The 14,047-nt window shown below is 36.1% G+C and overlaps 1 protein-coding gene across 3 annotated transcripts in view; it reads left to right on the top strand.

Moving 5' to 3' along the window:
- Window positions 1-11,618, top strand: part of pcdh10a (protocadherin 10a) — a 19,382-nt gene extending 7,764 nt beyond the window's left edge. The window contains exons 4-5 of one of the 3 annotated variants that reach the window (XM_016241024.1): window positions 8,876-9,033; window positions 10,835-11,618. In XM_016241024.1, the coding sequence (XP_016096510.1) occupies window positions 8,876-9,033; window positions 10,835-10,888 (212 nt within the window). In that variant the 3' untranslated portion in view covers window positions 10,889-11,618. Of the gene's footprint in view, window positions 1-8,875; window positions 10,177-10,834 lie in introns of those variants that run through there. The other 2 variants (XM_016241023.1, XM_016241022.1) reach the window with 2 other exon arrangements.
- The last annotated feature ends 2,429 nt before the right edge of the window (window positions 11,619-14,047 follow it).

The following is a 14,047-nucleotide window of genomic DNA, read 5'->3' as shown; positions in this document are numbered from 1 at the left end:
GCCAGATTGTCATAGCAAAGTCGGAATTGACCCTCTTTTTTTTTTTTTAGAAATAGCCTTTGTGCACAGCCAGCTTTGTACTCTTCTAGGTTCAAAAAACTGTCGTCCATAAAATGCGTTGTACAAATTCGAACATCTGGGTTGTGCTGTTCTGTTGTAAATAAATCTTAACCAATGATTCCTAATTGCATATACTTCCGGAAGTCCAAATAAAGTGCTTTTGCTTTCGCACTGAAATACACAGCGTCTCCCTGACATGGCTGCATCAACACTAACTGCTGTTCCTGAAACCACGCCTTCTTTCTTTGCGTGCACATTTGAGCGGCATTATGCTAATGTATCCACATAGTGACGTAGATATGTGGGGGTGTGTTAGAACTAGGCATTTTGGGTAGGCGTGGTTGACGCTTAACTTTTATAAAGAATATCTCTTTGGATTTGAGACTTTAGTCTTTGCAACTTTACAGATCTTCTTTATGCACCAAGAGCTTGTAACACTCCAAAGAGAAAGGAAAACTTGAAATCGCATCATATGATTTCATTTAATGTTAATTTCATCATTTTCTAACACATTATTAACATCAAAATATATATCTGTTAATGACATTTAATGGACATGAGCTAACATGAACCAACAATGAACAGTCGTACTTTTATTAACAAAGATGAATAAATACTGGTCATTGTTAGTAAATATTAGATAATGTATTAGCTAATGTAAAGTAATGGGACCTTATTGTAAAGTTGTACCAAATAATTTAGTAATTTCAAAATATTTACCTATTATATTCTCTTCAAATTCTGTAATGTACATTTGACCTCATCAAAACCACAAACTATGCCTGGTATCCACTTCAGTAACACTGGTTTGGGTTTGGATTAATTTGACCTTTTCAAGACACATATCTCTGTCCAATTTTTTCATGAAAATTAGAATAAAAAGTGTATGCACTGATGTAAGTAATGTGACATTTTAATGATACGTTTTAAAATAGTTGACATTTTCTTTATAATTCTTATATGATCAGAAAAGCCTGGTACTTTAAAGTGAAGTATGTCTTTCAAGCTATTTAAATGGCCTTGGGGTCTCTCAGACAAGCATAAGGTGTAAAGCTAGAAGAGCTTGGGTCAGAGAAAAGCACTTTTCCATGATTTAGACTGTTAGATCGGCATTTGTTTGCAAAGAGACAGAGGTGTGACAAATTGCACAATTAGATTAACACGAGTAAGCGCTAGATAGATGATCTGTAAATGAGGGATGTGTGGTGATGAAGTTAATCAAATCACTCCTGTCCCTGTAATTTAATGCTATCAGATCCCAATCAGAGCAACTCCATTCGCACGCACACACGCACTCACGCACGCACGCACACACGCACACACACACACACACACACACACTTTGTAGCTATAGTGAAAGCCAATGCTGGGGGAATAAATTGGAAAATGTAGCTACAAGCTATTCATAATTTTAAGTTGTTCAATCGGTCAAGTTACCCTCTTGAAAAAAGTAGTAAGCTGCTGTATACAGCTAACTAACGAAAGGTAGCTACATACTGAGTTATTATCAGTGAGCAATATCTTTTTAAATATATATCAGATTATATAATTTATTTACATTAAATACAATCAAATTACAATTAAAATACCAAACATGTACATTATGACATGCAGTCGAAAATATGGTCATGAACAACAACATTTAGCATGTGTTGCTACACAAAACAGAACAGAAAATACCATGCAACAACTCAAATGAATCAGTGGATTTTTTAAATGATTCATTTACATTATCCATCCAAACAGCTGTTTATTCTTTGGATTATTGCCTCGCTCAGTATGGAGTTCTGTGTTCAATACAATGTGACAAAAAGCAGTCATGCATTGTTTTGTCAAACTACACCACTACTCATTAGAAAACGTTTGTTTCTGGAAAAGATACATCATTAAATGACTTCACATTACTAAAAAATAGTCAAGTTTGTAAAGTTAGTAGAGTCACTCCCCAAGATTGGCGACAGCAGTGACCATGTAGGTGATTTCAATGTCTAGTTGTTGATTTTGAATGAAAACCCACCCTGATTGTTCTTCAAAACAATATGACCAAAGTTTCTTCCCAAACCTAGCAAAAACTCTTGTCCTCAGCATGTGAGCTCAGGTCTTTGGTCAGCCCGACGACAGGTGTTCTGAAGGGAAATTCTGCTCATCAGGGCTTTGGCACTGTTTTTCCTTTTTTGTTCTGATACTTTTGCACACCATTGATAAAAGATGTGATGAGGTCTCCAGAAGAGAAAATGCAAGAGAAGCAGAAAGAGACGAAAATAACACACACACACACACAGTGGGATGCAGAGCACTTCCTGATGGAGAACAGCTTATAGTTAGTCAGTGTGTTTGTTCTCAGCGCAGCATCTTTTTTATTTCTAGATGTCTGTAGCCCCAGAGTCCAGCTTCTAGTCAGATCATTAATGTTTTCAATAAAGCTATACATTAGAGGATATCTAATATCTAATCGAACACAGGTCTGCAATTATAGGATTTCATGGGCAATTATGTAGATATTTTTATTTCTTTATTTCTTTATTGGCCGTGAAGTGCAGGTGTCAATCTGTATCATACAACCTGCTACACTAGTCATTGCAAGGATGTATTGTATTGCAGAACAATGGAATGAACCATGCAAATGTAGTTTGCTGAACCATATCACTGTTAGATTTTAAACACAATTATTCTGACAGCTCACATTTCTCTTGATGGCTAAAAAAAATCATGAAATCCTTGAGGTCTACCGCTTGCAATGCATGATGGATGCTGCATTGTCATGTTCTTTTTATCCAAAGAGCAGTAATGGTGAACTATCAGCCCAAATTTCGGCATTTAACTCAGATTGAACCATTTAATGACTGCATTTAAACTCTGTTTTCTAGATAGTTTTCAACCTTTATCCTTATTCGAATAGGACTTGTTTTCCCTGAGGATGGTCATTTTGTGTTTCACAGACATACTTTGCGATTTAAATCCTGTCCAAATTGAAAATATCTGTTTTTCCTCCACAACCATTGCTGTTAACTCAGGGTCCTCTGAGAACTCTAATCCTGTTTGTATAGAAACATCTGTGATTGCGGTATATTACTTTTTCACAATGTTTCCCTTCAATTTTTGAGCTTTGAATACTACAGCTAAGTTTCTCTGTAACTTTATTAATGGTTTAAATGTTATCATATATAAGCTTTTAATGGGTTGTAAATGGGAGTAAAAGCTACAGAAATCTCAATCCTGCCCAAATCAATACATTAAATCAAAGATGTTCTGTGTACACAATTGTGACAGTATTTAAAACTTAAAAATCCTGTCCAATTTGTTGCTTCAATGTTCCAGTATTTGCATAAATATATCCTCCATCAATTCACAATCTTCACCAAAATTGTTCTAGTGACCAGGATATGATGGTTTAAATCTACATCAGGATATTATTCTACCCCTTGATTATGCTAAAACTGTTTTTGAAGCACTAGTATTTCCGTCAGGACATGCCAGTCTAGTACTTTAATGAGTTATTCACAGGGTGTTTTTCCTACAAAAGCAGACCTCAGTCAGATCAGACGGTATCAGGTCCTACATGTTCTACACGAGTCTCTGCGTGTGACTATGATATCGATGTGAACGTCACGCTGTGAGCTTCCGTCTGCTCTCTCGGTGGGGGTATTTAGAGGCCGCCGTTCTAATTACATTGAGTTTGATTGTATGCAGTCAGGTTTATCTGTGTACTTAATATTGATGATGTCACAATGGCCTTGGAGCCCTGCTTTAACAAGATTTATGCATCTGTGTATCTCTGTCCATATATATCACTCTGATGTAATGGAGAAATAAAAAAGTGGATAGGTTGTGGAAGTGATCTATGGATTTCACAACAGAGATGTGAGCCGAGTGTGGGTTCAGATGTTGCATCTGTAAGATTAGAAGTACTGAGGAGCACGTAGGAAAGAAGAATCACATAAGAAATCTCTTTAACTTTGCTTATCCTTGACAGCAATGATAGACTGGAGACTTTTGCTTAAGCTTCTCAGGTAATCTCACATATGCCTCCTCTAGGGTTTCAGAAGCGATCTCAGCAATGTCAAAAACTGCTTAGACGTACTAAGACACCAAAGTCTGCAATCAAAAACAAAGATTTCAAGATGAACTAAAGTATCTTTTAGCATTTTATAGCTCTATTCTTACTTTGTTAACACTATCTTTTTCCTCCTAAGAAATTTGAGGCAGATTTGATAAATGATTTGATATTTAAATAAAAAAGAGCAACCTATAAGTGATAAAAGATCAGGCTTGGGTGTATCATGTCCTGCCATTAGTGTGTTTATGTCTGGAGGGTAACTAACTGTATACGCGCAATCCAGAAAGCCTCATCACCAATTATCTTGCATTTTCTGTACTGTCCAGTAAATGAAAGAGCCGTTACAAACAAGCTGATTTTTTTGTGCACAACATAGCCAGACACTTTGATCACTAAATAATGCTGCATCATCTTTCAGAGTCCCCTATAGTGATACTAATAAGCTCCGAGCTATGGGTCAGTCTATTTCATCTCCAGCACTTTATGCATATATCTGCAGGTTCCAAAGTCAAGCTAATGACATGTTTCCTGGTCACCTATATGCAAATCATTACAACAGTTCTACATTAATAAAACATAATTACCCTGTGTTTTCATTTAAGCATGAATACACACACACTCGTTCAGGTTTATCAGAAGGGCAGATTTGTCCATTGATCTCACTCAGAAAAAGCTTCTGCCACAAGGAATTAGAGATTAGAGAGATTGGCCTGACATGCATCCGCCCCCTCCCTCTCCTCCTCGGTCAGCCTTTGTCTTTACATTTGTCTCAAATATCCCATACCAGCCTACAGATTCTCTTTCATCCTCACCGCCTTTTTCCTTCACTTCACATGGTCTCTCTTAAATTGGTCTCCCTCATTGTACCTGTTTGAATCTAACCTTGGTACATCACTGTACCTGCTCCTACTCTTTCACTCTTATATGGGTCATTCTTTTTATGGAACACTGTAACTTTTTAAAAAATGAATATACTTGTATTTTAAGAAAGAATTGTATTGAAATATATAGAAGATGTGCAGAAATACACTCAGGCCAAGGTACTTTAATCAATTATAACTTTTTTATAATTTTATTTAGATTATTTATTACACAACAGGATTGAAATTTAGGCCTATAGATCAGTGAGGGACTAACAATTTACAGACTGATGCATGCATCCTTTAAAACTAGTTATATTATCACAATGATTTCTGTACATTAATCAAACAAGATTGAATATTTTAAAGTGAAATAAGCCAATTAATGCCACAAAATGTCACAGAATTCACCAAATTCATTGCTAATACTTAAAGATTTTTGTGCTGCTGCTGCTTTCCTACCAAAGTTATATAACCTTCTGAAGGATAATATTATTAAGGACCTGGCTCTTTGTAATGGACATTGTGAACAATTGCTTTCGCATTTAGCCTCTGTAGCCACCGGAACTTCCAGTGCAGTGCAGTGTATGGAAATTATAAAATAAATAAATAAATAAGCACAAAATTAAATTTTGAGGAAGTGTCACATGACAGGACAATATTGATATGATCCAACTCTACAGTAAAGGTATTTAAAGCTGCTGGATCTCATTACTATAATGTTGTTTCAGTATATGAAATATCACGTTTCAAAATATGGCGTCATGTAGCACTTCAATTTTAGTCTATTAAAAACACTAACAGGATAGAAAGTGATATTGTGTTCAGAGGCAAAAACTACAAAATAACTGACAAGTGTTTACCAATTAAAACAATGTTCTCATTAGACATTAGCACAGCACACCTAATGACATAGTAATACCTTATTTAATAGTGATAGTATGATAAAAGAACTAATATGATTTAAATATTATTTAAAAAATGAGGAGTTTAATATTTCATGTAATATATTAAGACAGGGCATGTGGGTGCTGAATAATAGATCACACCATACCATATTATTCTGTTCACCTTGACTGTTATTTTGCAGACTATGCTCCTGGATCATGTTTTGTTGGTCCTGGAACAAGAGTTCTGTCAAATAAACATAGTCTAAACCCCATCCAAATTCAAACCCATATTCAGGTTTATGCTTGATGCATCTGCACAACTGAAAAAGGTTTGCACATTAACAGTGTTATCAATGGGTGCTTGCAATTTTTGTATGCAGCAATCCAAATGTTGGTTGAGCAGATGGACCTGTATTGGACTTTTTAAGGTAGAGAATGACTTCAAATAATTTTAAAACACAATGTTTCTGCCTGCACTGTGAAATTGCCTGTTACAGTTTACTGAATAAAAATAACACTCCTTAGTAGAAAATTGTGCAATACAGTGCACATGAGGTATAAATGCTGTGAAGTGCACATGCACATGTGATGGTGCATGCCAGGGTGAATGCGTCAATGTAAACCAGGCTTAACTCTGATCCCTACTCTACATTTTCTCCTAGTCCAAACGTTCATATCCCTTACCTTGATCTTAAGCTTAGCATATATTTTACTAGTGCTGTTCCTAGTCTGTTGATTAGGACCCACAGGTAAGATACCTACCATTCACTACAAAAAAAAAGGGAAAAAAATGAAAATAGAGGGAAATGACAAGTTTTTAACAACGTTGTTAGCCCAGGAACATGTGGTGGACTCAAACTTGCATCTTCTGCATGAGCACCAAAGCTCAATGTGTTAAAGCCAACCCAACCTCACAGGAAAATACAAGTATTTTACAAGGTGGATATTTCAGTGTGACCTGTACAAAAAAAGTATGATTTTTAGAATTAAAGTAAGCATTAATGTCCACACTTAAGCATCAGTGGGGAGTATGCAGATCACATGAAAAAGTACAGATGAAATTATATCGAACTCATATGAGTTAGCCAACAATTTGGCAAAACATTAATAGTTACAAACTATTGTACAAAATTATTTTCTGAAAAAAGTAAGCGTGGGGGTCCACCCTAAACATAATTGTCACTGGGGCATAAACAGATGTACAAAAATGTATGAATGAGACAGTATACGAATGAGCCACGAAGTAGTGACAAATTGTTGTACAAAAAGTAAGCAAGAAAGTCCAAGTACAAATTAAATTATATTAGATTCATATTAATTAGCCACTAATTTGCAATTTGCAGAAATTAATAATTTTTTAGAAATAAGTAAACATGAAGGTCCAGCCTTAAACATAACCATCACTAAGACAGATCGTATGAAAACATACAAATGAGAGTATACAAATTAACCACCAATTTACCAAAACAAATAGTTCTGAATTGTTGTACAAAAAGTAAGCATGAAGGTCCATCCCTGAACATAACTATCACTGGGGCGTAAGCAGATCATGTCAAATTCATACAAATTAGCCACAAATATGAATTGCCATGAGATTGTGATGTCGAGCACATAACCACTAAGCCATAACTGTGATTTCTTTATTAATGTGGTCATTTTCTCCATCCAAATTCTGAATTGGTCTCCAAGCTCCCTGTATCACTGCATCTCATGCTGGGGTTGAATCCAGAGGCCTTTATTAGAGTTCAGTGTGACGCCACGCTGCTCTCTGCCCTTCTCTTTCATTTATTTCCCTTTCAAGCTCCGCTCTCGTTCTTTTCCTCTGAAACTGGCTAATTATCATGCTCTGTGTAGTCATTAGTCAGAAAGCAAGGGTGTGTATGTGTGAGCTTGTGCGTTTGGAGGACGGTTTCTCCCAGTGTTGTTAGTTTTGGTTGCGTTGCCTAGTGTTTGTACGAAGGACTTGAGAGACCGGCAAATGAGAGACACGGTGAATTTAACAGCATGAAAACATCACAGCAGATTCGTTTAATATCGGTTAGTGGGAGGGACATGGAGAGGCAGGGAGGGAGAAACAAAGGGCTGGAGAGTTCACTGTTTTGTGTATATAACTATCCTTCTTTCAGTGGGCCGCCTTCCTGTCAATTACCGTGCTTTGCTGAAGCCTGACAATGACTGCAGTTGATTATAAAACGAATAAAAAGCTCACAATCTGTCTGGTTAAATAATCATCTCCATTCAAATATGAATAATTTCAGACTCCGCGCTCTGGATAATTCATAGTAATTTTGCCTTTGTGTTACTGTTGACATTGGATTGTTACACAGAAGAGCAGCAGATAAAGTGAAAGTAGAAGATTTTGGTGTGAGGACGCGTGTAGCCGCCACAAAACATTTTTTTGCTAAATAGATCTCGGAACATGGACACGGTGGCATTGATGCTCCCACGCACATGCTGATTTAGTTAATTTTTTGCATTATGCATGGTCATTTTGCTTTTATATCAAAGATATTCTGAAACATTACAAAAAAAAAAAACAGAGATGCCAGCGGTGCTTACATGTATAAAACTTCCCTGCATTTGGCTAGAGATCATAATTATAATCACCTATATATATATTCTGGACATAGATATGGCAAAAGTTGTGCCTCCAACTGCTTAGAAAAGTAATAATTACAGTAATAAAGATAATTAATACTAAGATTTGTAAGCTTAAAGTGAATGTCATCATTTATTCAGCTTCATGTCATTTTAAATCTGTAGATAGTTTGATTTATTTTTTATTTATTTGTATTGTTTTGTTCATTTCATGGATCTATTACTTTCTGTCTACAAAAGAAAGAAAGTCGTACAAGTTTGGAATAACATTTACACCAGTAAATGATGACAGAAATGTAATTTTTGCTTTAACTATACTTTTAAATATTGCAAAAATAGTAACACCTTTAATTATATATTGTATATATATATTGTAATAGTTCCTCTCATCGTTCCTCTGTCTTTTACAGGAGCAGATCTTTTCTCCAACTGCACTGAAGAGTGCAAGGCTCTGGGTCACTCCGACCGATGCTGGATGCCCTCCTTCATGCCTGGCGACAGTCGTCAGGGTGCAGATTACCGTAGCAACCTGCATGTCCCAGGAATGGATGCGGTGCCAGACACTGAGGTACAGGAGAGCATGGTTCCGGGCGATGCGTGCAATCGGGCCGATGATAGATCATTCTCTACGTTCGGCAAAGACAAGTCACACCACGGCACGCTCACACGCCACGAGCTACACACACTCTTACCAAGCACCCGAGCGCCTTACAAACCCAACTATCTGTGTGAGTACTCACTCAAAATGTACGATTTCTGAACCCCCCCCCCAGATCTGATCCACTGCCGTCATCTCTTCCAAATCTAACCCTTGACTCTGTTTGTATAGAACTATTTATATATAAAAAAATATATATAATCTCTTTTCTCAAAACACCCTTTCTTGACCTATTCTCTCACTTTCCAATTCGTTTTCCCCTTTCCTTCAAAAGCAAAATGACAAAAAACAAAAACAATACATGTGTAATATATGGACATATCAATAAAGGACTTTTTTTGAGTGAATTTGTGGAGTTGTGTCCAACATTTTGTCCTCTCCCTGCCCTCTAAATTCTCCCCAAAGCATCTGAAGTCACTGGTGAAAAACCATTACAAATTTGGCTCATGAATGCTGAATGTGCAACTAATTTGTCATCCAAACCTACATAACACATACTTTGTGCTGTGACTTTTCCTTAAGCTGAAATGTATCTTCATCATAATCATGTAAGACACATGGAATGTCTATACAACATCACATGGTTCTGCATCTCACATAATCATGATGATGACATTTTCAGCCATTGTATCCATCATGCAGCACGTTTATGCCATAATAAACAGAAATACACAGCATGCCATATGGAATGGCAGTGGTTATTTCTCAGCTTTCATATACATCCTACAAAATCCAACATTATCTCCCTGTGTTTTTCCATCTATGTCTGTTCTAATCACCATATGCCGCTGCTCTACTGTAATCACACTTGTGACAGTCATAGCGCCCTGCCTCCTCGCCTCTGATTATAGCATGCAAACTGTGGTAGTGTACGCTCACAGCCGCTGAGGCATCCAGCATCTTGTTCTAATGCAGTACCATTACCGACTACTCCTGCACTAAAGCATGGACAAGTGTACACTGTGGGCGGAGACTAAGTGTGCATGTGCTTGTATTCTTCCAGACATGATGGATCTTATATCCCCAAGCCCCGCCTCTAGTCTATCTGCATAATTGCATTTTTTTATGTTTTTATATTCCAAAAATAAATAAATAAAGTGACATGACATGTGGCCAAGTATGGTTACCCATACTAGGAATTAGTGCTCTGCATTTAACCCATCCTTAGTGCACACACACACACACACACACACAGCAGTGAACACACACACACCCGGAGCAGTGGGCAGCCATTTATGCTGCGGCGCCCGGGGAGCAGCTGGGGGTTCGGTGCCTTGCTCAAGGGCACCTCAGTCATGGTATTGAAGGTGGGAGAGAGTGCTGTAGATTCACTCCCCCCACCTACAATCCCTGCAGGACCTGAGACTCGAACTCGCAACCTTTGGGTTACGAGTCCGACTCTCCAACCATTAGGCACGCACGCACACACAAATAATAATATATATATTTTATTTCAGGACCGCACAAGATGTGCGATATAAGATGCATTTTACATGCAATATTTGACTGAATAATCACACAAAAGATCGTTTATACAGTTTTCACTCAAACCCATGATCTGATTTATGTTTTTATGTAATTGTCCAAAATATAACAGTGATGTTTTTGTGGTGAATGGATAAATGTAGCTGATTCTTTTCCTTGTGAGATCAAACTCAATTTGGGAAAATGGTTTTAACGATTCACATTCTCCTGTTTTTTTGCCCTATAGCACGCAAAAGGATTTCCTAGCACCTTCCGCGTGGACATTCCTGAAAAAGCGTGAGTTTGCACAGTAATGCAACCGGCCAAAAGCATCAAGGGTTTCTTTTATACATTTTCCTTTTTAAATTTTTTTTTTTTATTGAACTCAATCACGGCCGATCTGGTCATTCCCAGCCGTCGGACGTCTGAAACAGATTAAACGGGATGCGATCTGATGACGTAAGGACCCTGAGAATTCTCAGCAGGACTGAGAAACCTTGCCAAATCTCCTCCAAAAAACTGGACGGGAAGAGGGAAGAACAGAGGGAGAGAGCTCAAAAAGAGGATTAGGAGTGATGGAGAGACAAAAGGAGAAAAATGGATGATCAATGGACACGGTTGTTTCCTCACTCTCTCCGCTCTATGATCAATGTGTCTCTGTTTACAGTCCACTGTAAACTATACCAACTATCTGAGCCCTTTACCCATTTCGACACGCACACACACAAACACACATGCATACACACTGTACAAACATACTGTACAAAGAGCAGCCCAAACTATGTGCATTATAAACTAAACTATCCGTTTTAGACTTGACTGTTTTCTATAGTCGTTTATTTTTTCTTCTTAATCAGTGTGGTCAAGTGTTCTTCTGAAGTTACTATCTTTAGAAAAGCGTGGATGGGGGGGGGACAAAAAAAAAAAAAGACGATTCTGTCTTCTCATTGGCCTACGGATACTTCATCTGACATTGTGGTTATCTTCATGTGTGCAAGTGTGTACTGTTCTCTTTTTAAGCTTCAAATAACTATATATATATATATATATATATATATATATATATATGATATAAATATACTTTTTTCTGAACCTGTGTAGCCCATTGGATAGTTTCCTAAACACCATATTGCCATAAACCAATACAAAGTGCTGAAAAGACTTAAAAAAAGAGATATTAAAATTGGGGCTTCAAATTATGTTGCCCTTTCTGTCTATAAATGCAGAATTATTTTATGCTATAGTTATTTGACGTTATTCTCTCTCAAACGCACAGATTACATACAGTATACAGGTGAGACTGGGACTAGTTGTCAAATCTGTGTAAGTCTTAACTACAAAAACATGTTACATGTTATCACTCATGTAAAATATATGGTTCATGATATATATAGAACACACAATGATATTTTATGACAACATGCTCTACAACTGAACTAGTAAAACCAATTATGAAATACAAAATGAGAACATACACAAAATGTTTTGGTTTTTGTAATTTGCGCCCATGTAAAAATAGATGGTTCATGATATATATAGAACACACATTGACACTTTGTGACAACATGCTCCACAATTGAACTAGTAAAACCAGTTATGACATACAAAATGAGAACATACACAAAATGTTTTGGTTTTTGTAATTTGCGCCAATATGAATGTGACAACCAACTTGTTGAAGAACAAAATACTCTTGTTTTAAAAACCTGTTCTATCATATAGCTGCCTCTTGTTTGATTATGTGCCAGTGTTGTTGTCTCCTCAACCGTTTAAAAAAAATATGCTATTAGAATATTAATTTGGAGAACAGAATTCACAAAAAACTAATATCTAGGCATAAAACTAGGTGTCCGCAACCCACATATATGTTCACTGCTAACAAAAACATGTTTTTATGATGAGACTCAAAACTTAATAGTTACTGAGATCCAGTCCTTTGTGACAACTCACCGGTCTCTTTCTCTATATATAACACACATTAGATCACAGACTCATAGTTTCATTCAAAGCAATCCAGAACATCTTTTGCTTCTTGGCTGGAAATGATAAGCACGAGAATGAAAGACTCTGATTGCGGATGTTTATTCAGTCCTGCCACACTGACTGTGATTAGAGAGCAGTTTTGAACATTAAACGTCTCTGGCCTTTTCTCCAGTGTTCCTGATTGGCTGTTAGGGGACAAAAAACACACCCAGTTAGTCTTCATTTGTGGGGTTTATCCACACCACTGGATAATAAGATTTTTTAATGATTTAGTAATGTGTTTTTATTTCTAGTTTTTTTTTTCTTTTAATGAACATATATGTACACTACAGCAAGGCTGCAAAAATACAGTAAAATGGTAATATTATGAAATACTACAACCCAGTGGGCAATTGATGTTGAAAAGACATCAAACTGACACAAAAAAAAAAAGATGTCAAATATGGAAATCAAACTGATGTCAAAAAATTGACATGACATTGATTTGATATAAATTGAACGTCAAACATATTGGCCTACATATATATTAAACCGATTTCAGTGTGGGATTCACTTCCTATTTTAACCCAGTTACCACTGGAAGAAATTGCCATTCAGACTGAATTTGAAGTGAGGTTACAGCATCTTGATCAACTCTTGACTAATATTTGATGTCAAATTGAGATCAAGTCCCACTGGGAATTTTTTTAAATAACTGTTTTCTATTTTAATTTTCAGCAGCCTTTACTCCAGTCTTCAGTGTCACATGATCCTTCAGAAATCAATCTAATAAGCATTTATTTTATATAGATTTTTTGTAACATTATAAATGTTTTGTTCGCCACTTTTGATCAATTTAATATGTTCTTGCTGAATAAAAGTATTTATTTTATTTGACTTTATATTACTTTACTTTACCCTGAACTTTGGAATGGTAGTGTATCACAGTTTCCACAAAATGTTTAGGCAGCACAATTTTCCACACTGATAATAAGAAACATTTCTTGACCACCAAATCAGCACATTAAAATGATTTCTGAAGGATCATGTGACACCGAAGACTGGATAAATGAATGCTGAAAATTCAGCTTTGCCATCACAGGAATAAATTACATTTTTAAATTAAAATAGAAAAGTTAATTTAAATTTATTGTATTATGATTCAATAAATACAGCCATAGTGAGCATACAAGCGTTCTTTATAAAATATAAACATTAAATATTTTATTATTTATTCATAACTTTTGACTGGTGGTGTTTACATGCCAACACACACACACACACACACACACACAAACATAAATAGAAAAAACTAAATGACAGATGGGTTATCAAAATAATTTAAAGGGTTATCCAAAAATGTTAATTACTAAATAAATAAGTATAAATCCATATGTGTGCACAATTTATTAAAATGTGTAAATGGAGGTATGCAAAATAAAAAAAAATAAAAAATTATATATATATATATTTTTTTTTTTTTTTGTTTATATAATAT

The sequence above is a fragment of the Sinocyclocheilus grahami genome, unplaced genomic scaffold, assembly GCF_001515645.1.
Source record: "Sinocyclocheilus grahami isolate Dianchi unplaced genomic scaffold, SAMN03320097.WGS_v1.1 scaffold607.1, whole genome shotgun sequence".
NCBI lineage: Eukaryota > Metazoa > Chordata > Actinopteri > Cypriniformes > Cyprinidae > Sinocyclocheilus > Sinocyclocheilus grahami.
The sequence above is the reverse complement of the archived record's forward strand: the minus strand, read 5'-3'. Positions and strand labels throughout refer to the sequence as shown.